The 26088-nt window shown below is 35.2% G+C and overlaps 2 protein-coding genes across 2 annotated transcripts in view; one reads left to right on the top strand and one right to left on the bottom strand.

Annotated features, from left to right (window-relative positions):
* Positions 1-19298, top strand: part of CERKL (ceramide kinase like) — a 137339-nt gene extending 118041 nt beyond the window's left edge. The window contains exons 6-13 of the mRNA XM_053597702.1: positions 5319-5393; positions 6442-6619; positions 6695-6754; positions 7737-7762; positions 7856-7964; positions 10534-10630; positions 15380-15558; positions 16440-19298. Coding sequence (XP_053453677.1) covers positions 5319-5393; positions 6442-6619; positions 6695-6754; positions 7737-7762; positions 7856-7964; positions 10534-10630; positions 15380-15558; positions 16440-16521 — 806 coding nt within the window. The 3' untranslated portion in view covers positions 16522-19298. The remainder of the gene's footprint in view (positions 1-5318; positions 5394-6441; positions 6620-6694; positions 6755-7736; positions 7763-7855; positions 7965-10533; positions 10631-15379; positions 15559-16439) is intronic.
* Positions 19299-19426: 128 nt separating this feature from the next.
* ITGA4 (integrin subunit alpha 4) overlaps positions 19427-26088 on the bottom strand; it is an 89276-nt gene continuing 82614 nt past the window's right edge. The window contains exons 23-28 of the mRNA XM_053597701.1: positions 24718-24825; positions 23706-23831; positions 22908-23027; positions 20734-20832; positions 20222-20341; positions 19427-19601 (exon numbers count right to left, since the gene is read on the bottom strand). Of these exons, the coding sequence (XP_053453676.1) occupies positions 19503-19601; positions 20222-20341; positions 20734-20832; positions 22908-23027; positions 23706-23831; positions 24718-24825 (672 nt within the window). The 3' untranslated portion in view covers positions 19427-19502. The remainder of the gene's footprint in view (positions 19602-20221; positions 20342-20733; positions 20833-22907; positions 23028-23705; positions 23832-24717; positions 24826-26088) is intronic.

Raw genomic sequence — 26088 nt, 5'->3', positions numbered from 1 at the left:
GGGGGGAAGCAGAAAGAGGGACGGAGGGAGGGGTGTGGGGCCTTGGTGTGTGTCACACTTTATGGGGGCAAGATATGATTGCAAGAGGGACTTTACCTAACAATTGCAATCAGTATAACCTGGCTTATTGTACCCTCAATGAATCCCCAACAATAAAAAAAGAAAGAGAAAAAAATTGTATGAAATTATCTTTAGGCTATGCACATAAGATGTATATCAAACAAATTTTATGTTTAGACTTGGGTGCCATCCCTAATATGTCTCATTATGTACATGGAAATATTCCAAAATCTGAGAATATTTGAAGTCTAAGAGATTTTTGGTTCCAAGCATTTTAGATAAGAATATTCAATAAATAGCATACAGTAGAACCTCTATAGTTGATCACCTTTCTACATTGATCACGTCTTTAAGTTGACCTAATTTTCATAGACCAGATGTGTACACATATAAGTATGGTAGGCCTAGTTCCTCATGTTGACCAGTTCCACATGTTGACCTGTTTGTTATAGTCCCTTGGGTCTTCACCTTACAGAGGTTGAACTGCAGTTTCTTTATCCATTCATCTGTTGATGAGAACGCTTAGATTGTTTCTGTATCTTGGCTATTGTGCACAGTGCTTCAATGAACGTAAGAATGCAGATATCATGTCAATATACTGATTTCATTTCCTTTGGATACATACCAAGTAGTGGGATGGCTGGAGCATATAGAAGTTCTATTTCTGATTCTTTGAGAAACTGCCATACTGCTGTTTTCTATAATGGCTATACTAATTTACTACAACTATGCAAAGGTTCTTTGTTTCCCCCACATCCTCACTAATGCTTAGCTTTCTTTCTTTCTTTTTTTTTAATTATTGGAGATTCATTGTGGGTACAAGATGTGTCACACACTGAGACCCTATCCCTCTCCCTTCTTCCTTCTTTCTACTCTTCCTAGCTTTCATTTTTTGATGGTAGTCATTCTAACAGGTGTAGGTGATGTCTCACTGGGATTTCCCTGATCTCATTTGCATTTCCCTAGCGATTACCAATGAGCATTTTTTTATTTGCTTGTTGGCCATTGTGGGTCTTCCCTGGAGAAATATCTTTTCAGGTCCTTTGCCCATTTTTATATCAAGTTATTTTTCTTGCTATTGAGTTATTTGATCTCCTTATATATTTTAGATTTTAACTTTTTATCAGATATGTGGTTTGCAAATATTTTTTCCCATTGCACAGGTTGCCTCTATACTCTGTTCATTATTTTCTTTTCTGTGTAGATGCTTTCAGTCTGATATAATCTCAAGTGTCTACTTTGCTTTTATTGCCTGTACTTTTAGGGTCAAATCTAAAAATTCATTACTTAGACTAATGGCACAAAGATTTTCCAGTATGGTTTCTTGTAGCAGATTTATTGTTTTAGGTCTCACGTTTAAGTCTTTAATTCATTTTGAGTTGATTTTTGTGTATGGTATGAGATGAGGGTCTAATTTCATTCTTTTGCATGTAGATATCTTGTTCTCACAATAATATTTATTGAAGAGAATGTCCTTTCCCCATTGTGTTTTTTTGGGGGGTGGGCACTTTTGTTGAAAATCAGATGACTATAAATACTTGGGTTTATTTCTAGGTTCTGTATTATATTCTAGTGGTCTATGTGTTTTTATGCCAGTATCATGCTGTTTTGATTGCTATCACTTTTCAGTATGAGGTATATCTTGAGATCAGGTATTGTGATGCTGAAAGCTTTGCTTATTTTGCTCAAGATTGTTTTGGCTACTTGGGGTCTTGTAGTTCCATAGAAATTCTTTTGATTTTTTTTCTATTTCTGTGAAAAAAGGAATTGGAGTTTTGTTAGGGATTGCCTGGGCATTTTAATATTCATTCTCCTAATTCATGAACATGGTATATCTTTCCATTTATTTCTTTTATATCTTTTATCAATGTTTTATAGTTTTTAGTGCATAGGTCTTTCACATTCCTGGTTAAATTTATTTCTAAGTATTTTTTGATTGATAGGATAAATAAAGTTACTTTCTTGGTTTCTTTTTCAGATTATTTACTATAAGTGAATATAAATGCTGATTTTGTATCCAAAAACTTTACTGAATTTATTTTTTAGTTGCAACAGGGTTTTGGTGGAGTTTTTAGAGTGCTTCATATATCATAAATAAGAGTCATGTCACCGGGCATGGAGGCTCATGCCTGTAATCCCAGCACTTGGGAGGCTGAGGTGGGTGGATTGCCTGAGCTCACAGTTTCAAGACCAGCCTGAGCCAGGGTGAGACCTCACCTCTAAAAATAGCCAGGTGTTATGTCTGGAATCTGTAGTCCTAGCCACCTAGGAGACTGAAGCAAGAGAATCGCTTGAACCCACGAGTTTGAGGTTGCTGTGAGCTATGATGCCATGGCATGCTACCAAGGGTGACAAAGTGAGACCCTGTCTCAAAAAAAAAAAAAAAATCTGTTGTCTGCAAACCAGAACAATTTAACTTTCTCCTACACAGTTTAGATGCCTTTTGTTTCTTTTTCTTGCCTAATTTCTTTGGTTAGAACTTCCAGTACTCTTTCAAATGGCAGTGGTGATAGTGGGCACTCTTTTCTTGTTTAAGGAATAAGTCATCATTTTAATAAGCAAGTGTTGCCACCTCTTGCTTGACTGCAGGCCATGTTCTGAGCAACAAGTATTAGAGCATAACTTGCCTTTTGGTGGTAGATCAGTTGGAACAACTTTACCAATTGGTTCCAAACTGGTTAAAGTGAACTTTTCTTTGCATTTTTTTACCCTGTTACTTCTTTTTCCCCACAGTCCTGGCTGCACTTTATTTTATTTTTATTTTTAGTTTTTTTATTGTTGAGGATTCATTGAGGGTATAAAAAACCAGATTACACTGATTACATTTGTTAGGTAAAGTCCCTCTTATAATTGTGTCCTGTCCCCAAGATGTGTATCACACTCTGTGATCCCACCCCACCCCTTCCTCCTTCCCTCTCCCTGTACATCCTTACCCCACTGTCCATCATGCACTAGGTCATTAATTGTCCTCATATCAGAACTGAGTACATAGTATTCTTGCTTGTCCATTCTTGTGATGCTTTACTAAGAATAATGTGTTCCATTTTCATCCAGTTTAATACAAAAGATGTAAAGTCTCCATCTTTTTTAATGGTTGAATATTATTCCATGGTATACATATGCCACAGATGGTAAATCCATTCCTGGGTTGGTGGGCATTTCGGCCATTTCCATGTTTTGGCAATTATAAATTGAATTGTGATGAACAGCCTAGTGCAATTGTCCTTATGATAAAAAGATTTTTTTTCACAGTAATGTCTCAGGATATAAAATCAATGTCCACAATTCAGTAGCCTTTGTATATGCCAATAACAGCTAAGATGAGAACCTAATTAAGGGCACAATCCCCTTCACAGTAGCATCAAAGAAAATGAAATACCTAGGAATATACCTAACAAACAAGGAGAAGGACTTCTATAAAGAAAATTACAAAACCCTAAAAAAAGAAATAGCAGAACATACTAACAAATGAACATACATACCATGCTCATGGCTGGGAAGAATCAACATTGTTAAAATGTCTATACTTCCCAAAGCAATCTACAGATTCAATGCCATCCTTATTAAAATACCAATCGTACTTTCAAGACTTAGAAAAAATAAGTCTTGGGCAGTGCCTGTGGCTGAAAGGAGTAGGGCTCTGGCCTCATATGCCGGAGGTGGCGGGTTCAAATCCAGCCACGGCCAAAAAAAAAGTCTTCATTTTGTATGGAACAAGAAAAAAACCCATATAGCTAAGGTTATTCTTAGCAAAAAAACAAAGCTAGGGGCATCAACCTACTTTTTTTTTTTAATCGTTTGGGATTTATTGAGGGTGCAAAGAATTAGGTTACACTGATGGCATTTGTTAGGTGCAGTCTCTATTGTATTGTGTCCTGCTGTCAAGAGATGTGCCATACACAATGACCTTCCTAACCCTCTTCCTCCTCCCCTCTCCCCAATTCCTCATTCCTCTACCCCCCACCTGGCTTAGGTATTCCAATTTATTAATAATAATTAAACATAGTTTAAAATAATTATTTAATACTTACTAGGTAACTAATAGTTATGATTTTAATGACATCTTGGTTGATAGTGGCTAAGCTACCTCAGCTTTTCCAACTGAGCAAACCCAGCACATATGAGTTCAAAGTAATGCAAATCAAAGTTATTATTCATGACCACATGGGAATGCAGCTCTCAGCTATTATTGGATTTCTATCCATATTCTTTTAATTCAAGACAAATTGTAGCTTTATTCATTTTCTGTTTAATAGTTTTAAACTCTCTCCTAAGAGGAGCAAGCTGGTATTTTCCCTTCTGAAGCAGGTCCATATCCTACATTTCAGTCACACATGAACATTATAGGAGCCTGACTTGGGAAGCTCCTTCCCTCTGAATGCTGGAGGGACAAAAATCTATGTGAGTACTAAATTATCCTAATGATTATGAAAATAAGAAATTATAGTGTCTCACATATAAATCTTCATACATGGAAAATACCATAGCATTAAACATTTTCTTCTTCTAGGAGACCATTTGTCAGATGAATAGAGAGGATTCCCATTTGAGTGACAGCTTATCTCTCACAGTCATTAAGTGTATTTAGAGTATGCTTGGGCTTTATAGTGATTTTCTATTTTTCATAGTTATTTAGATTTTTCCTTTATTTAATTATGCATTTGTCTTTTTTGCTAGAGCCATCATTCTCCTGTTGGTGCTCATATGGTGGGTTGGAACCCGGCCCCGGCCAAACTGCAACAAAAAAATAGCTGGGCATTGTGGTGGGTGCCTGTAGTCCCAGCTACTGGGGAGGCTGAGGCAAGAGAATCACCTAAGCCAAGACCTGGGGATTGTTGTGAGCTGTGATGCCATCCCAGTCTACTGAGGGCAATAAAGCGAGACTCTGTCTCTAAAAAAAGAAAGAAGTGAAAAGTCCATTCATTAAAGTTGGATGGAGTAGGCTTTGACATAGCTAGTAATTTGGGTGTAGAAAATAAACATTTATGAACAAAAAAATCTTTAAGCAGATATTATAAACTATTTTTTAATTTTTAAGTCATTTAAATATTAACAAGTAATTCTGCAAACATTGCATCTATGCTGTGAATAAAAACTTTAACTTCCACTAATATTTTCATTGACTTTTCTGACTTTATTAAACTTCCATTTATTTTTCATCTGCACATACATGGTGACACCTATATAAAAGTAAGAACAAATGTTAATTTAAATTATATAATGTACTGATAATGCGTGTTTTAAAATTATTTTGCCAGGATCTACCAATGTATTGGCACATTCTCTTCATGGAATTTCTCATGTGGTAACTGCAACTTTGCACATTATAATGGGTAAGTATTCTTCCAAAGAAGTTTGTTTTATAAGGAAGTTTTTAATATGTAAAGAAGGCTATTTTAGGCTTGGTACCCATAGCTCAACAATTAGGGTGCTGGCCACATGCACTGGGGCTGGTGGGTTCGAACCCAGCCTGGGCCTGCTAAACAACAATGACAACAACAAAAATAGCTGGACATTGTGGCAGGCAACTGTAGTCCCAGCTACTTGGGAGGCTAAGGCAAGAGAATCACTTAAGCCCAAGAGTTTGAGGTTGCTGTGATCTGTGATACCACAGTACTCTACAAAGGGTGACATAATGAGACTCTGTTCCCCTCCCCCCCAAAAAAGGAGAGAAGGCTATTTTATTTCCATTAGCATTTTTATGGAAAGGCAGGTTCTTTGTCTCTCAAAGCAGAGAAATGTTCGACAAAAAACAAAAGTCAATTAGGCAAGTCTTTAATATTTGGACTGCTTATCTTAAAATACTTGATGTGAGTATTTTAAGATGTGAATGAAGTTTTACTGCTAATATCATTTTGATAGAAAAAATATTGTGATGATGTTGGAAATCATAATTTTATAAACATATGAAGAAAATACATGCATGCTACTTAATTATATCCAACACTGATGCTTGATTGTATCAAGACTCTAGGACTAAAAGCATGTTATTAAATGAAAAAAATGTATGAGAAAAAAATCTCAGCAAGTACATATCCCTTTTATTATCCCTGTTGATAGAAAGCAGATAAGCTCAGATAATTACAATACAAACCTATTGTTAATCTGAGTTTCCTTCAACTTCACATCCTTTACCATATTTTATATGAAATAGTAATGAGCTGTAAAATTAACTGTTTTATGTTTCTTTTATCTGTTACCTGAACAAGTTGTGTCAATTGCAGTAGTTATAAGAAAGCTGAAAAGCAAGCAAGGACATTCATATGGTCTATGGACCTTGAGATATTCTTCTGAAAATAAAGAAGCTCTCTTACATTTGCTGTTTTGACAACTAGCGCTGCTGTGCTCACTAGCTAACTGATCATTAATATAATATTCAAGGGCACATACAACCAGTCGATGTCTGCACCTTTAGCACTGCTGGCAAGCTTCTTCGCTTTGGGTTCTCTGCCATGTTTGGCTTTGGTGGAAGAACTTTGGCTCTAGCAGAAAAGTATCGGTGGATGTCCCCCAACCATCGGAGAGACTTTGCTGTGATTAAGGCACTGGCCAAACTTAAGTAAGTCTTTCTTAAACAAAAAAATTTGTATTGTAGGATCAATGACTATTAATAACCAGTTTCATTATATTTCAGGCCAGAAGACTGTGAAATATCATTTTTACCATTTAACAGCTCTACGGATATACAAGAAAGGTGGGTAGAAAGTTCAAGGTGATGGGCGGCGCCTGTGGCTCAAGGAGTAGGGCGCCGGTCCCATATGCCAGAGGTGGCGGGTTCAAACCCAGCCCCGGCCAAAAAAAAAAAAAAAAGATTCGAAAGTTCAAGGTGATATAGATACCTGTTACCTTTCTTTAAAGTATCAAACATTTTGACATAAACAATTTACCAGATTTGTGATTTTTGTGTTGTGTGTGTGTATATATATATTTCTTTTGTGTGTGTGTATATATATATATACAACACAAACATATATATATACACACAACACAAAAATAACCTGTATATATGTATGTACTATAACCAGTAGTTTATTTTATTATATATATACTGGTGAAGGATATAGAATTATGAACTCCTACAGGTCCTAGTAGGCATTTGTTTTTGTCTTTAGAAAGAACCATTCATTCATTTATTCATTCAATAGCCATTTATTGAGTGCCTACTATATGCCAGCCATTTTAGATACAACAGTAAGCCAAAAAAAAAAAAAAAAAAAAAAAAGAAATCCCATAGTTAGGCCTCAGGAGAATTTTAGTCATATGGAATATAAATGTTAAGCAAGGCACATTAAGGAAGAGTGCTAGTTTTTTAAAAATATAGAGAATCATTGTTCCTTATAATACTACTTTTCCTTTTTTTACTATTTAAGAGACAGAGTCTTGCTGTATTTTTCAGGCAGAGCTTAAAAATCCAGAAATCGGGGTATCCTCGTACCTCTGCTTTCCAAGAAGCTGGGGCCACAGGTGCATGCCGTCTCATCCAGCTTCTGTTTTACCTTTAAATAATTAAAGCATTATACTGTGGTTAGTAACAAAATTGTTTCCATATTTTTACTTACTATCTAATTAATGAAAATATTTAATATATGTAATGATGAGTTGTCTAATTTTCTCATATTTAATAGATACTACTTTTTTATGTGACCTTTTTCGTTTCTTTGGTTTCTTACTTTTAGGAAGGCACAAGGATCTCCCAAATGTGGTAAGTCCAAATATATCTCCTTGAGAATTAAGTTAGGCTCTGTTGACCTTTTGCTCTAGTGAGGGAAGGTAACCAATCACTTGTTACCCTCAGACTGTGATGATCCCTGGCAGATGATCCAGGGTCAGTTCCTGAATGTCAGCATTATGGCAATTCCTTGCCTGTGTTCAGTGGCACCTAGAGGCTTGGCACCTAATACCAGGTTAGTAAGCATTTTTATTGAATCATTGATACATTTCTTAATAACCAATTTTCCCCCAAATACCCAAATAACTCTTGGATAGCTAAAAACTAATTAGGAGATAGTGCCTCATTCTATAATATGAGAGATTCTACACGTTTTGTCATCACAGTAGGTTGACAGCAACTGAACTAGAAAAACTGTCGATCAGTAACTTTTTAATATCACTGAAGTGATATTCCCTGAGTTGTATTGACATAATTTTATTATTTTATGTTTGTTTTATTTATTTATTTGAGAACATTATGTTACATTCTGATATTTCTTAGGAAATTCTCTGCTTTTCAATTTTAATGCAAACATAAATGTCCCTAGCATTAAAAGGAAGTATGTGTGTATATTTGATATCTTTAGTTAAAGAAAATATTTTATTTTTATCAGATATAAATAGTGGTGCTTATGAATCTACTGCCCACATTTTCAGTTGATTAAGTCATGAGGCATTTTATATGTCATGTTATCCATATTCCTTCTCTTGCACATTCTTTTTAAGCAGCTGTCCATTATGGGTCTGAAAATATTTCTCTCCTAAATCCAATCCTGTAGAGCAGTGAAGAAAGAATCATGAATATTGTAAAACACAGTCAACTCTAGATTTTCACTGGAAGTAGAATAAAAGAATGACTTATGTGGTTTGGCAATTTATAGCATTTTAATGATGAATTTCAATTGCCTTGCAAATATTTAGTCAGAATGATTAACAATCAGAAAAAAGAACTGATTTTAAATTTCTTCCTTGGCAACAGATATGATGGTAATAAACAGGAATATCCAAAGTTAGAGGGAAAAAGAGAAACTACAAACTTTGATATTAAAAGCCCAGATGGCAAGATCCTCATTGATTATGTCTAGTGCTGAGACTTAAAAGGAATATTTGGCAGCTCATGTGATGTAGAAATTGAGCCTGGTTGTTTTCTCCCCACAACCTCAGAAACTACAGGTGGCTGTAGGTTCCCCTACAGAAGGGACAGAAGCTGTGGCTAGCTGACCTGGGAGCTGTTGGGCAGGACTTGAGGCAATGTTTGTCTAACCGTTCTACCTGTTCAAGAGTCTTGATGGGAGGTAGTCCTGCTCCTCTGGGAGCAATTGAGCCTTAGTTCCTTTAACTCTGTTCCGTCAGTGTTCAGCTTGCCTGCAATTCCACTGCTGATTCTCCAGGTTTAATCAGTATTGATGAATTTTTAAGACTAATTAGAGATGTCTTCTGTGGATTATAATCAAATATAACATCTTTTCAAAGGCCTTTAGATCCAAGCTCAGTTGAACAGAGGATTTTCAGAGATATACTTTCTGAATGATTCAGGATAATGGAATAGGAGATTCCATTTTTAGCTTTTTTCCCCACAATAAAAAATAAGTTGCTTATAAAATACCTTAGTGCAAATTGCTGCTATGGACTAATATTCTTATATTCTAAGTATCTAAGATTAAGTATCTTAATATCTGTGAAACATTGAGAGCAGCACCAGGGACATAGGGCGTGTTTTAATTATTCATAAATATCAGAAACTGGGCCTGGGGTCATGCTTTTCCTATTTACAAAATTATGCAATTAAAAAAAATAAAAGGCGTGTGATAACACTGTGCTGAACTTTTGGAGCTGTTAATTTTCCATTGTAAAGAGGAGGCATGATGGATGGGAAGGAGGTCTAGGTCCTGGAAGTTAAGCGCGCTGGTGCTGATGACCACTTTGTTTTTCCCTGTGTACCTTTGAACAAATCAGTTGCACTTGGAGTTGTCCTTTCCTTCTATGTAAAATGAATGAATGATAAAATAATCTCTAAGGTCCCTAAAGGTTCTATCCTGACCTTCCGTAAGATTTGAAGAGACATATTATATGTCATTGTTATTCTTGGATTAACTTCAGGTTTGCGTTGAAATCAACCTAGAAGTCATTTACCTGTATTTCTGCAATGATGCATTTATGAGCGGCTGTTTTGGCATCTCTGAATTTTCAGTCTCTTATATTGGGTGGGACGGTTATATATGTTTAAAATGCTCAGTTTTCTAGCTGCATGTCTGTGGCAGCATTCGTTCACTCCATTTCATCCATCCAGGGGCCACTTTCATTTGTTTCAGATGACAATAAAGACCTGCCCATAGATAGATATTTAAACCACACATTATATTTTAGAAAATGTTGATCTATTTGTTATAATGCTTGTACATACTCTTTTATAATACACCTTTAAAAAACATACATCGTGTCTCATTTAAACTTCCTAATTACACTGGATTTTGAATTATATCTTGGTATTGTGAGCAGGATGCGTGGTGGTTTGTTTTGTAAATAGCTCTAATGTACGAGTGTGTAGAAAAGGAAGCTAATAATTTAATAAGACTAATTTGAAAAATAACAGCAAGATATGATTTAAAAATTTTAGGTAAACTTAATGTGGTGATAATTCATGTTTCTTGGACAATATTTCTAGTATAGAAGTATATTTGTTAATAAGGAACCCTGTGGAAATATTTTTGATGCAATCTCTTAGTAATCTTTTTAATGTCCAACATAAATATTTAATTTCAGATTAAATAATGGAAGCATGGCTCTTATAATTGCACGAGACACTTCTCGGCCGGAATTTATAAAACACCTGAAAAGATATGCCAGTTTGAAAAATCAGGTATGGTAAACTTTTTGTTACTTATTTGCAACACTATTAATCATGGAGGAAAGTTGCTGCAGGAGTTGACATCGAATCCTCCCTAAGAAGGCTTTATTTTCTTCTGAATACATTAATCTTCTATCTTTTTCATTTAAATTTTGAAAAGCATCCATCAACATTAATGTAATTTGGCCATTTTTGAGCTATGGGGTTACTAGTCCTATGTGTACATGTATCTTTTTTTTTTCTTTTGCATGAAGATGAAAATGTATTGTTATATTGCAAAGCGAAGTAAATTAAGGATAAAATTACATACTCAGGCTGTTCATCAGAATGAAAAGTAGTGAAATCTGAGATTTTAGCCTTCTTCATATTATGGCAGCAGACTAAGTTATGATCTTTAGATTTTCCTGACATTTGTTTGCAGATATGCCTGTGCTCAACTGATTGAAATAGATTTGCAAATATATATTTAAAACATACCTCTTTTATACAGACATTTTATTCAAAACTAGAGTGTGTGGAGCCAAGTATTTCCACTTAAGTGATTTGCTTTAAAAAGAAGCAGTGACAATATTATCTTGGCAGATACTTTGACCCAGTGATTAGGAAACTGATCCTGGCTTTACTTGAATTTCTAAAATTGTGAACCTTTGAAGTAAATAGGTGTGCTTGTAAAACTCTTTAGTTCTTAAAGGTATGAAATGGTGCTTGGATGAAGTTGGGAGAGAACAGATGGGAGAAGGAAGAAAGCAAACCCAGCCAGTGACTAGCAGTTGAATCCTGCTTACATTACGATACCTTGGTGCAAGGCGCTCTCTCTCTCTTTTTTTTTTATTTGCTTTTCTTTGTCTTTTCTTTCTTTGCCAAATTTTCTCAGGCCATCCTCATGAAGCTTGACTTCTCTTCTGCCTAGTACATTTATTTGATCAACGTTTATTGAGCAACTAACAGGACTGTTTAGGAAATTAAATAATAAAAATTAAATATAGTCCTATTTTCCTTAAATATAAACCTCTAAGGAGACAGAGTAGATGAGCGTATATAAGGCAGGTTGTAAGCTTGAGTAACAACTTCATGCATGTGGATTTGGGGGAAATCTAAATAAATATTGATTTTTTTCCCCAAAGGATTGTATGCCTTTTCAGATTTTACTAAATTTTTAAACATTAAAACTCACTTTTTAATGTTTCTTAATCTAAAAGCAGTACATGTTCATTGGTCTTATTTAAATCAGAAAGTAGAATCAAGAAAATAGCATTTAAAGCACTCAAAATTTCACATTCCTGGAGATAACCAGTATCATTACCTTGATAAAAATGTTTCCTAATCCTTTTTGATTAAATCCTATTTGAAAACTTAAATGATTATTAAACTATTAATGTACCCCTGAGCTGTTCTATATTTATTTTAGGAAGACATCTATTGCACAAATTGTTTTTGAAAGATCTCTTGCCTAAGGGTCATGTTTTTGTAGATGTTCTTTTATTTTTTAGATAAAAATATCTTTCTTCTGATTTCAAAAGCAATGTTCTCCTTGACTATAATAACATACAGAATATAATAAAATAATTCTGTTTCTGCGGGAGAATGTTTTCTGAGTGAGACCTGGCTATGGAAGGTCTGTTTTCACCTGTTTTCTGCCAGTATCTTCTTTTTACTGCAGGTAATTATGGCCTGTGTGTTTCACTAGACTTAGTTCTGAGCGACTGATTTATTTTCAACAGTTAAAGTCCATGCTGTTGCTCTGTAATCTTTTGCAAAAGAATCTGAAATGTTTTTACATACTGGAATATGTAAGACTAATTAGATAGATTCCCACGGTGACTATTTTTAAGCAATGTTAATGTGACTTATTAAAATTTATTGACACACACGCATACATGTGTCTATGTTTGTTAAGTCTCTTTCCTTCGTGGTGACTTTAAAAAATGGATTATGTTGGGCGGCGCCTGTGGCTCAAGGAGTAGGGCACCGGTCCCATATGCCAGAGGTGGCGGGTTCAAACCCAGCCCCGGCCAAAAAAAAATAATGGATTATGTGTATCAGATGAATGTAAGATTCTCTATCCACTGGGTAAGTGGTATAGTAGTGCTGGTATTCTATTTGGGAGGGAAAACGTGGCACTTTAAGGACGGCAACACCTCATTCTATGAACAAGGGTGAACAGGCGATTGTTACTACCCTGTTTCCCCGAAAATAAGACATCCTCTGAAAATAAGACCTACTTACAGGAAAGATAAATATATCCCCTGAAAATAAGACCTAGCGCATCTTTGGGAGCACACCTTAAAATAAGACACTGTCTTATTTTCGGGGAAACAGGGTATATACACAGAGTTGTGGAACAGATTAAAAATCACCATTTGTGGGGTAGCTCCTGTTGCCCTCCCCAACGCTTATAAAATAGAGGATAAAACTTTCTTCACAGTTATGGCAACTCCACCCTATCACTAGGCCCCCTTTCTCCTTCACTTTGACCATTTGGGGTAGAGAGTTTGAAACCTCAGGGCTTGTTCTCAGCCCCCTGTCTTCTCAGGATGCCCTCTCCTGAGTGATCTTGCCATCCACTGTTTGCAGCATCTGAGCATCATATACTCCAGGGGTTCTATCTTCTCTTCTAGTCTGTAAGGACCACTCTGTCTTTCTGTGTGCCACAGCAGCTAGAAAACCTACAGGTACCTTGACTCCAGCATGTCCCGCAGCTGACCTTATCATCTTTCTCCTTCAAATTGCTCCTTATATGTTTGTCTACGCAGGTCAATGGCACCACTTTCTACCGTGGACTTTCCCTGCCCCCTTATTCCACATAACCTGTCTACCAACCAGCTCTGTTGGTTCTCCTGTTAACTAGTTCTCCTTGTAACTGCTTCTGAAATTTCTCCCTCACTTCAATTCAAACCTCAATCCCTTCTTGCCAATAGTAGCTTCCTCCTGGCCTCCAGGACCTCTAGTCTTGTCTTCCCTATCTTATTTTTTGAAGAGGGATTTCTTTCCTGCTGAATTTTTCAGTATTCCTCCCATATGGAACACATGGCCTTTGCATTTTGGCCCCTGGCTGGGTTGTGCAACAGCCTTACTTCCTACCACCCCAAACAGATTCCCTGTATTTTGGTCCTTGTATTAGTTACCTTAGCACGGCCATAACAAATACCAAAGAATGGATGGCTTAAATAGTAGACTTTTTCTTGTGTGTGGCAGGGTCTTGCTCTGTTGCTAAGCTGGAGTTTAATGGCATCATCATAGCAGCCACAAACTCCTGGGTTCAAGTGATCTTCCTGCCTCTGCCTCCCGAGTGGCACCACTCTGTATCACAACTGTAACCATTTACTTATCTTCCCAGGCTCCAAACAAACCTTCACACATGATACTAAGCTGTCAGCTCCCTGAAGTCCCATTTAACAATGTCTGTGGCTTCAGAGTTAATATGGTTGAGTGGATGGATAGAGCTTCATTTTGTGAAATATGCACAAGAAAATGGATGATTTAAGAGAATAGATCTGTGGTAGCTGCAGTTCTTGGCATTCTTGGCTGGCAGCTGCATCATTGCAATCTTTAACTCTTATTAAGGCATCAGTCATACTGGAGTAGGCCCCACCTTCGTAACCTCATTTTAACTTGATTACATCTGCAAAGACGCTACTTCCAAAAAAGGTGACATTCACAGGTATTAAAGGGTAGGACCTCTAACATAAAATAACATTTTATTTTTGGAGAGGACACAGTTTAAGCCAGAAAAGTCTGTTATTAAATACTCACAACACAATCTATAAAATGAATGATTACCTAGAAATTTCTGTAAGTATAAGATGTATGCCCAAGCCTTCACATCTGGAGTGGGAAGTCTACTGCAGTTACTGTCGAACAGTTTTACAGAGAACTGCTTGAGGCCCTCTAGCTCGGTGCCTCAACCAGAATAGCTTATGCCACCATAATCCACTGTGTAACTGCATATCGTACAGGATCCACTGTAAAAGCTGCCAAACCTTGGTTTCTACATATTTAAGAGTATTAGGAAAAATATTAGTTTTCTGTACACTTTCAAAACACCATGCTTCATCAAAGTTTATAAGTGTAAGGGGGAAATTAGAAATAAATGTCATGCCATTAATCTGAAAACTGAAGTGAGTAGTTATTGTATATTTCCACTATAAAGTTATTTGTCTATCTTTTCTTATTTATTTTAGAGAATATATAATGCTTTTTCACTAGAGTTTCCCTAGGTAAGCAAGGAAAATTTTAGTTTGAAGGATATCTTTTACCATTCTAGAGTGGACATTAAGCACACACAGTGCAACTTATATCCATTCTTAAGTTGGGGGTGAAGCAGGCACACACTGTGATAGCATATATGATTGCCTTTCTCTTTTAGGTTTAGATCTATGTTTTTCCAAAGTAAATTCCAAGTATGAAACTTACACTGGAGTTTTCTTTATATCCACTAATCTATTGACAAGTTAATAATCAAGTCAGTGGATTGAATCTTCTGTACCAACAGATCAGTTTTAAAGATTCAGTCTATCTATAAACTGCATTATTATTGTATGCAATTTCTCATAGATGTGTACTATTTGTCACACAGATGTTCAGAAAAGATGTTCCTTCTTACAAAAGAATGGGATCCCTGTTCATAGTTTCCAAGCTCTGAGAACATCAGCATGCATGTTAATATTTCCTTGTAAGAGAGGGTACGGTGGACTTTCTTGATTTGTATTAACACTTAGAGATAAAGCGACCACCATGATTATTTGCATTTGTTTTATTTAGTTCAGTTTTCCATTTGTTGAGACTTACACTGTTGAAGAAGTGAAAGTTCATCCAAGGAGTAATTCTAGCAGATACAACCCAGAGAAGGGAGATGCACCTCATGAAACTGCTTCAGAAAACAGTTTCCCTTGGAATGTAGATGGCGATTTAATGCAAGTTGCATCCGAGGTCCATGTTAGGTAAGTCCAGTTATTTCACTGCTTCATGTGTCCATCAGTAGACCCAAAACTAATAGCACAATGAAAGCCCTCTTCTCTGAACTATCAAAGCAGGCAGGGGGCAACTTAAAAAAAAATCAGTATATCAGGGAAGAATAAAAAGATACATGTACAACTTTCAATTAATAAAATGGTATAGTCTTACCTTTATTCACCAACTGTTATATAGAGCTAAGGCTTTCTCATTGGTTATATATCTCCACATTGATATTCTAAATTATTGTGCTGCATAAACTTTATAGATAATGCATGTTACATTTTCCATTTTAGAATTTTAAAACCTGTGATTAAGATCTTAAACCTTTAGTGAAGCCATCTGGGTAGGAAGTTGTTAAAATTTAATCCTCCACTCTATTAGAGGTTTCTCTCACCCATTACTGATATTATAATACTTTGTATTCAACAATTTTCTTTTATTAAGTCTTTACAAAGCGTTCAACTTACTTTAACATAAGAACAATTTTCATATTATTTAATTATGTAACACAAATAACTGGTATCAATAGGTTTAGGAACCTGCAGACTCATTCCTGGTAGGCATTGTGACTCAATGGGTAGAAGTGTTCAAGGCGCCCACTAGACACGAAGGCTCTGTAGGCACAATTGACAGTGTCTCACAAAGGCAATAGAGAACATCAATTAGGGAAGACGGCTGAGAACGCGTTAGTAATTACCAGTGTTGGTTTAGTTTTCTAGATTGTAGTTCTGAATGTTTATTGGTTATCAATTTGTAGGTGGCATTAGATACCATACTCATTAGCTGTGTGTGTGCATATAGGTGTGAAAAAATAACAATGATAGGTTGATGAAATAATAAATTGTACATATTCTTTTCTTTACAGATTACATCCAAGGCTTATCAGTCTTTATGGAGAAAGCATGGAAGAAATGTATGATTCCAAAGTAACATGTAATTGTATATAAAAGAAATAGGCAAATCAGAACTTTAATATGAAGGAATAGGGCCATGTTTTCAACAGATACAACAATAGAAAAAAGTTTTCCATTTATTTTTTTAAAGAAATTACTATTTTTGATGTTACCTAAAATTAGCCTCTCTAGGGCTTTAAAAATCAAGATGAAAAATCTGAAATACTGTATTTTGCTGTGTATAATGTGCACCCGTGTTTTGGGCCCAAACTTTTGGAAAAATGCCCCTCCAGACAATGGTTGGCTCTTGGCAGCAGAGACACATCTGGGGAGGGCTAACGCTCTCCTGGTAACGGTGTAGATTGCCCCCGTCTCCTGCAACCTCCTGCTCTGTGAAAGCTACCCCTTTTCTCTCTTCCTGATACCTTCTCTTCTCACTACGTTGGAGGCTATCACTGAGATAGCCACATGCTGTGTGGCTAGTGGGGCAAGAGCTTCCAAGGCCACTTGGCCCATGGGCAGTTAGGCAGATCCAGGGGCCCATGCTGGGCAGTCAGCCCTCCATGCAGCTGGGTCTCTCGCTCGCTCCCTGCACAGCTGGGCTCACCTTGCCAGTCCTGCTACTGCCTCCTCCCCTGATTGCCCTGCTTGACAGAGGCTGCTCCAGCCTGCTTCCGCCTGATTCTGGATCCTCCCGAATTAGACCCCATGAGCCCGGTGAGCCCAGGTGCAGCAGCCCCGGGAGGCCCACTGGGGTTCCCCACTCCTGAGTCATACTATCCATGCATAATGCACATCTTTATTTTTCCCTCAAAATTTTGGGTGAAAAGTGTGCAATATATAAATTCAAATTCTGGTTTTTAGGATGTGTCACTTGGAACTGAAAATAAACTTAGGCATCATCATGGTATACCAATATTTAACTTATATAATTCCAGAGTGAAATAGTCTGGATTCTTTTTTAGTTATTGAGCCCATCAATTAATTGTAATGCTAAGTTTCCTATAGCCTGGTACAAACAGACCACAGAGACCTCATAAGATTGCCCTAATTTTGCTTGATTCAGAGAGGTTAAATTTCAAAATCACACAGTTAGGGATAAAACCAGAAATAGTACCACTTTTTCAAAATCTGTCCAATACCTAGATTACTTATCAACAAAGATAACCTATTATTATCATTATTGGTGATAATGGTTCTAAGTTTGTCATTTTAAAAATTAATCACATAGGTAATAAAGCTTATACCAAATTTTATTTTGAACTATATAAAATATCCCCCTAAATGTGCGAAACTTAGCCCAATTTATATATTGGATGATGAATAAAAAAAAGAATAATAAAATAATATCATCATAAAAGAATGATAAAAGAATAAATCTATATCTTTGCACAAAAGAATATTCTTTAAAAATATTGTATAAATTTAATGAAATGTATTTCTTTTGGTACATGATGTTTAGGATTATTTATTTCCTATAACAGATTTCAAAATTCAGACACAGGCTTTCTTATAAAGTCCAGATAAAATTATAGTCTATAATTACCAGCATCTAGAAGATCATATGTATGAAATAAATATTACAAAAATGACTATTAGCAAAAGAAAAGTATTTAAATTATTTAAATCCAGAAAGAAGCTATTTTATTTTAAAAAGAACCTCATATGTGTATGAACAAACTTTAAAAATATATTTTAGCTAGCACTTAACATTTCTTGGAAATTTTGGCATCTCATTTATATTCACCATATACATGTTAAATCAGTATTTTTCAGTTAAGTTTATGAATTCTGTTCCTCTATCTCCATGCATAGAACACTTTTGTAAACCTGATTAAAAATACTTTTAACATTTATATTTGAAGAGCAACAAAGAAAAACATAAAGCACATATTTGTATTTGCTTAATTATGGATAGTCAATATTTTATATAGTAGCCAATATATAGAGGGTATTGCCCCTCTAATTATTCTTTTCCTGGCTCTGATTTAAAAAAAAAAAAATCATTAGTGAGGTAAAAAGTCTTTGTATTTTTTTAGATCAGTGTATAACAGCTAAAGTGCAATATTCACAATCTGTTGTTTCAGAGTATACATTAAAATACTTAATTGCTGGTTTTTGTAAATAAAACATTTAAAGATGGTTTTAAAAAAATTACTCCCGGGTACTCTTGATAAAGTTGTATTAATGAGGATAATGGATTTATACCTATATAAACACAGATTCTTTTAAAAACTTATGACAATAAGGGGGATAAAGCTAATAGCTGTATAAAGAATAATTACCGAGAAGTCAGTTCCATAAGGACAAACCAGTGTATAAATTCCATCTGAAGTTTGCTCATTAGGCTTTTACTCTATTGAATAAACTGAGCGTTGGTGTAAAGCCCACAGGACATGTATTACAAGTAAAGGTCTTTAAAGATGAAACTTTACTTTAGAATGGTAATGATCCGCTTTCATCCATTAGAAAATCTGGAAAACAGCCCTTTACTAAATTCTACTAAATGTTTCAAATATGCTCTTTAAAACTATGCCTCAAAGATGCGTTTCAAATGTAAATCAGTACCCATTCAGTGGGATTTATTTTACCTAGATGAGTACATTTGGTAAATAATATTTTCCAGAAAGGAAAGATATTTTTTAAGTCCAGGACTTCTCTAATCAGGTTGTTTAATTCTTTAATATGATTTAATTCGGATGTGATTTCAGTTTAAGATATCTTCAAGAGTTTGTTTTTCTTGAATAAATCAAATGTGTTAGTGTTTTTCTATCCATTTAAACACTGAAAGCTTCTTTGGTTATGTTAAGTCTTATCGTTGCAGTTCTTTGGCTATGGTAAGTCTTATCTTTGCAGTTCTTCTCTCTCAAAGAGTAATCAGTTCTCTGTATTTTAATACAGTGTGTTGCAAGGTCATGAGCAAAAGTTGTCCATGGAATAAGTGTGAGCAAAATTCATGTTTTCTTGTAAACAGTGCCTTATTTTTTTCATAAATCCTGAGTCTGTTTTCTGTTCTTTCCATTTGAAAGAAGTCTTTAGTCATCACTCTCACTTTTACTGTTGATATAACTCCAACTGTCTCTTCTGTTTTCTTCTTGTAAAATAGATTTGTATTGTCTTTTAAAGAAGCCAGCCTGAAAACAGCATTACATAATCACTACTTGTATATACGTTATGAACAGTCACATCTATTTACTAAACTCACATCTAATAAATATTTCTTAAACTATGTCCCATGTAACACTAATCATGAAGGCTTTTAACGATGTAATTAGTAAAAATTAGTTTGGGATATATAAGGTTAAAGAAGTATTTTTGTTTTTGTTAATGCATGGCTTATCGGTAATACCACACTCTTTCCAAAATTGACATTCAATATAATTTGCAATATTTTCCAAATGCTTTACTAAAAAGAACATATTTCAAAGCAAGTTATCTTTAAGAAGGAATATTCTTCTAGAATAGTGGTTCTCAACCTTCCTAATGCTGCGGCCCTTTAATACACAGTTCCTGTGGGTAGTGACCCATAGGTTGAAAACCGCTGTTTTAGAAAGACTTTGGTATTGAAGTTAGAAGAAATGAGATCTGTATTATATGCTCACCCCACAATTTAAAAAGTTTTCTAAAATTTAAAAACTTAACATTAAAATATTAAAATGTTTAAATCTAATACCTTGGGAACCACCAATTAACTTTGAGAAAATAAACAGTGGCATTTTGAGTGCTTTAACGTTGATAATTATTAAAGGCTTACCTTCCACATAACATATGAAATCAATAAAAGTACAATAAGTCCAAGTAGCAAGCTACTTGAGATGATTGCTATAGTGAAATGACGTTTGGGTCTTTGATGATGTAATCCTTCCAGCAGAACCTACATGAATTAAATAGAAATTAAAAGAAAACCAATTCATCAGGTTAGAAACTTCTTTACATTTCCTTTGATGTCCTTTCATAATAATTAGAACTATCCACACTGTTTTCTTGCTCTTTCTCACATAACCATAGGAATCTCTGGTAAGTGTTTAGGAGAAACAGAGTGGGATAGAGTTCCTCCAACCAATTCTATTTACTGCTACCAAATTCACCCCGTTAAAGAGTTGTTCCCTCCTGCCAGATGTGGAAAACGTCAACTCTCAGTAAGGAATTTAAGGCCCTCCACGAGGTGGTCACACTCTACTTTCCTGACTCAGGTACTCAAAAGCAGGTAATTATAAACGTCCTTGCGATATTTCTCCCAGCGATTTGCTGAAAGGGCAATCTTACATGTGCAACATTCTCATCCTTGTTTAGTTCAAAAACTTTTGGATTTGGCTCTGGAAATGCTGTAGCTCTTATTTCAAATTTGAGTGCTGAAGTCTCATCCTGTTCAATAAAAGAAAGATTAACAGAAGTAATTTTTCCTGATTTTTACTAACTACAGAAGTTTTCATAATTTGTCTTTCTCAATTTATTTCATCATTTGTCATCAACTACAAGGCAATGCATCCTTCAGTCACAGAGGCCTGGGCTTGGTATTAATTTATGTGGTGTCATTTCACTGAAACTCTTGTATTAAACACGCCACTTTGCAGATAACTTGATGTAAATATTTGTTAGACCACAGTAAAAGTTACTAATTACTGGTTATTTTTTCCCCTGAATATTGAATTTTTATCCCCAAAGAAGAATTTTTTCGCCTGATAAACATTTCTGCAAATCCATTTTATTTGGGCTTCTTTTCCTTTCTAAACTAAATACATTTAGTCTACTTAACAGCTTCATGGAAAAAAATCTGGTGCAAATATTTATATAATTTGAATATAAAATCAGTGGATGAACTCGGAACTTTTACTTAAATGGGGGCTTTATAACCCAGAACCCATGAAGCTTGGGGATCTGTGGACAGGCTTTATGGATTGTTAGCATCTTTAGGAGATATTTTTATGTGTCCATTTATTGAGGGAAATGAGAATATATTCTTCAGTCAGATTCTTAAACAGGGATGTGACCTTTAAAAGTTAAAAACTAATGTGTAAAGGTTATTTAATGTTTTAGAGCTCAAGGTAAAGGTAAATGACAAGCTTTACTTAGATCTAACAGTGGTTCTCAACGGGGAGGATCTTGTGGCCCAGAAGACAATGAGCAATGCCAAGGCATTCTTAAGTGTCAGAGCGTGGAAGGTGGTACTACCAGCTCCTAGCACATGACAGCCCCTGATGGCAAGGAGTTATCTGGTTCAAAATGCCCATAGTGCCCGGGAGTTGGGGGAGAAACCTGGATCTAGAAAATCTGAGAAGGCAAACTTCAAAAAGTTAATTGACTTGCTCATGGTTCTATGACTTCGTTTTTAGTTAAAACTAAAAACAAACAAACAAAAAACAAAAACAGACATTTCTTCTTTGCCTGTCTGTGTATCTTCCTCTTGCCAACTGTGTGGTAATCTCAAAAATTCCACTGAAGATATAACAGCGGCCATTTACTTTGGCTTACTGTGTGCTGTGCGTTATTCCCAGGTGCTTATAAAAAAAATCATTTAATCTGCAGTACCCCCAAGATAGAGATATTATCCATGTTGAACATATGAGGCAGCTGAAACACAGAACTGCAGATAAAACTAGTTTTATCTCGAAGTAATTCCCATGAATATACATGTTCCTTGCTAGGAAGAAGTCCAAGACCTATTTATTTTTTTTAATTCAGCCTTTTAAAGTTCGTTATTTTAGAATATTGTGTCTTACTATTGTTGGTACATTTTGATGGTTCAGTTTGATTTTATGAATGCTTTAGTCTGTCTTCTTAGTTTTATTTTTAAAGTACTAGATTTATAAACATAATTTAAATCAGTTTGGAAAGAATGTTATGGCTATATCAAATAGTCAATTTCTTTGACTTAAGGTACATAGGCAGTTGGACATGCTTTCTAAAATGAACGTCTTAATCTTAATTATCTGTTTCAGTGCTAAAGTATTGTCACTTAGTCAATAGACAGCTGAAGTGACAAATAGAAATATAATTATTTTACTCCAAAAATGTTTTAATACCTTCTTAATGTGTTGAATGCCTCTATCCCATCTTGTCTATATAAGATTATTGAATTTATAGATTGTATATGAACTTATCCACAAAGTTGTCAACAGTTTTTGGCTCTTCCTTTCCTTTCCTCTTTCCCCTTTCCACTTTCACCTTTCCTTTCCTTCTTTCTTTCACAGAGTTTCACCATGTCACCCTTGGTAGAATGCCGTGGCATTACAGCTCACAGCAACCTCAAACTCTTGGGCTTACGTGATTCTCTTGCCTCAGCCTCCCAAGTAGCTGGGACTACAGGCGCCCACCACAATGCCCAGCTATTTTTTGTTGCAGTTGTCATTGTTTAGCTGGACTGGGCTGGGCCCGAACCCTCCAGCCTCAGTGTATGTGGCTGGCATACACTGTGCTATGGGCACCGAGCCATGGCTTACCATTTCTAACAGGGATGGCCGACCTTCCAACTGAATGTGAACACTGGCTTCTTTTCCACTTTCCATTTTCCCCAAATTGCATAGGAAATTTAAACAATGTAGATCAGCTTTCATGCAGTACTTGAAAAGAATACAAAAGTGCAGTATTAAAAATTTTGGCACTAAAAATATTTTTAAAATTTTTACATAGAATTATAACTCCGCTCTATTGAACAGAATTTAAAGATTACCTTTCTGTAAACATGGAATTAAATATATGCTTTCCTTAGTGACGTTTAAAAAAATTATCTTGCTTTAAACAAGGCACAAATGTTTGTTTTGTAAATGATAACAGAAACAAATTATTCAGAGTGGAGCATGTTTTCTCATTAATCTTATTAACTTAACCTTCTGGGATAAAATAAAAGAAAGACTCCTAATCAGGGGCTTTCTAAGTTACATGTTCTGTTTGTTATCAAATTGGGAGCATTTTAAGGTGATGATTTTCTCTCTGTATCTTTTCATAAATTCACTAAGATGAAAATTAATCTCATGGCACAAAGGCTGCCCATGTTGATGCCCATCGAGTCTGGAACAATGTCTGCCTGGTAAGGAATGGGCATTTGTTAGATGAATAATGAAACTGTGGGCCTGTGTAAACCCTCTAATCATGCTTGTTCCTTACAGGCAAGGATATTACTTAAATTTGACTTCACTTTTATCACTCAACTAACAGTTTAAATCCACTGACTTTTGGTTTTTAGTTTTTCACTTCTCTGTTAGAAAGCAAGAAATACAAACTAAACAATGGAATCTTACCAATAGCCTCTTATCAGTCTTGGACAAAAATTGAAATATGTCTTTCAATGACTGCATTGCACCCTTTTGCTGTTCCAACATACACTCTCTTTGATAATTTTTAAAATAGCATTCTCCGGCAGTAGTCTATAAAGATACAAAGCAAGAAAATCTTTCCACGTGGGAAAGAACAACAAAAACAACATCGTTTAAAAGTTCCAGTTGCTTATCTTTTCTGAACGATAACAATACCTCTGAAACTGTGAAAAAAACATTTGATAGATTTATTCAGGAGAAATTAAGTTTCTTTGTCAAAAGCACAAACCCCCAGCAAAATTATAGAAGATGGTATACAGGTTCCAAGCTGATAAAATAGCCTTAATCTTACAGAATTGTGAAAAGTACACTTGAACATAGGCATGAAATTAAACATTTCTTTGGGTTTATATACAGAACAATGTTATAACAGCATGTTTTTTCCATCTAAATCTGAAATTCAAGTAAGATTTTTAACAATCAGATCTGAAACCTATTTAGTATATTTACTTGTTGATTGCTTGTCTAGAGCCTGGAATATAAAAACAATTCTGATGGAATCAACATAGGAGTATCAGTTCTTTAGGGATTTGAATATTGCTTCCTTTAAAACAAAAAAGCTATAATCCTAATCTATCCACAGTGGCTTCAAGTTTTATGGAGAATTCTACCCATTAAATTCTACCCATTTCCACAGGTTTACATCACAGAATATATGATAAAGTAATTATTCAGTGGAGATGATAGAGCTTAGCTCTGTTATTGCATAAGTTAAATACAGAGGTTCTACTGTAATTCTGCAGTTCCAATAGAAATATATAACATTCATTTAACTCAAGAAATCCATGGTGTATTCACAACTTAGAGAAAGTATCACTAAAATAAGTGAACAAATCTCCAGTCTAGCAATATTACTTGAATAAGAGATTGGCTTGCATTTATTTTAATACTTAAGACACACCTAATAAAGCTCAGATAGAAACACACACACTTTTACCTGGACATCCAAAATATTGAACAGCTTATCAGTTTGGGGTAGAAAAGTATTTGGTATCATTATTTCCACACTAACATTTGGAGCCATGCTATTGCCAGTGTTGATAACCTGAAAATAAGGAAAAATGTGTATGCTTTTCATAAATGTAAGTACAGATTTCAATGAGCTTTTAGGTGACCTCATATATTCCACACATTTATTAGGGTGGAGGTTTGGAGTTGGCAGGTGTATTGCAGAGGGAGACAATATTCATAGTCAGAATTTTAAAAGTTTGTTATTAATTTCAAACTCTAGTCATTCCTAGCCCTCTCTTTGGGATTGTTTAAAATAAAACATTTAGATGAATAGTTCATTGGAGAAACAATCCTAAAGAAGAGACATAACCAATATACATGTTATGCTACATTATTTATTTTAAAAACAGTCAGCTGGTCCTCATAACTGTCCCAACATTTTACTATCGAACAGCTAAGGAAAATGCTAAGAGGTATTAATAGTATTCCAAATATAAAAGTTATTTAAAACTTTCAGGTATTTAAAATACTATGATTTAAAAAAAAAATGCTCCCTGAGGGGATAATCATGAGCAGTAAGTGAATAAAAATATATTTGTATTCAGGGTAATTATAATGTTAATGCATTCAGAAAACCAAAAGAATATGTTATGAGGTTTTAAAGAAAACACAAAGGTCTTTAATAATACTTTTCAAAAATGCATAAGGGAATAATATTTCATTATTGTTGACAGATTTGAGGACTGCAGATCCTTGAAAAAGGAGATTGGGTCAAAATACATGTATCGCCTACTGAGAGCCTATCTATAAAATCAATACAATTAGTCACAAAAGAGACATGCCACAGTACCTAAATGAAAAAGGGTGAATTGCAGACCTGCAGTCATCTTTTGAATGCCTATAACAGGTGAAGAGAGTATACCTAGATTTGGGGGCAGGTGGTAATTGCTAGGCTAGTCATTCCTAGCCCTCTCTTTGGGTAATTGCTAGGCTAGTCATTCCTAGCCCTCTCTTTTAAGCCCATTGCTTAAAACAAAATTGTAAAAGCACAGGGAAGTTGCAGAACAAAATGTCAGCAATAGGTATCCAGCAGTGCCCAGTACTACAGGGAAGACCTTCCTAATACCAGTGAACAATCCATCTAAATTACAGTTATGCTTCCTATCTCTTCACTTCAACACTTAGACCTCCAAAAACACCCACATACTTGGACAGATTCTGCAAGCCTATATACTACAAGTTTTTACAGTCTCAGCCACTCTTTTGTAAATTATTTAAAAAATACTTCATAAATTAATAAATAGTCCTTACAGAGTCCAGCCTGGCTTCTATTTTACCTTATCAAATTATCTATTTT

The sequence above is a fragment of the Nycticebus coucang genome, chromosome 7 (assembly GCF_027406575.1).
Source record: "Nycticebus coucang isolate mNycCou1 chromosome 7, mNycCou1.pri, whole genome shotgun sequence".
Classification (NCBI taxonomy): domain Eukaryota; kingdom Metazoa; phylum Chordata; class Mammalia; order Primates; family Lorisidae; genus Nycticebus; species Nycticebus coucang.
This window is presented reverse-complemented; position numbering and strand designations above follow the sequence as displayed.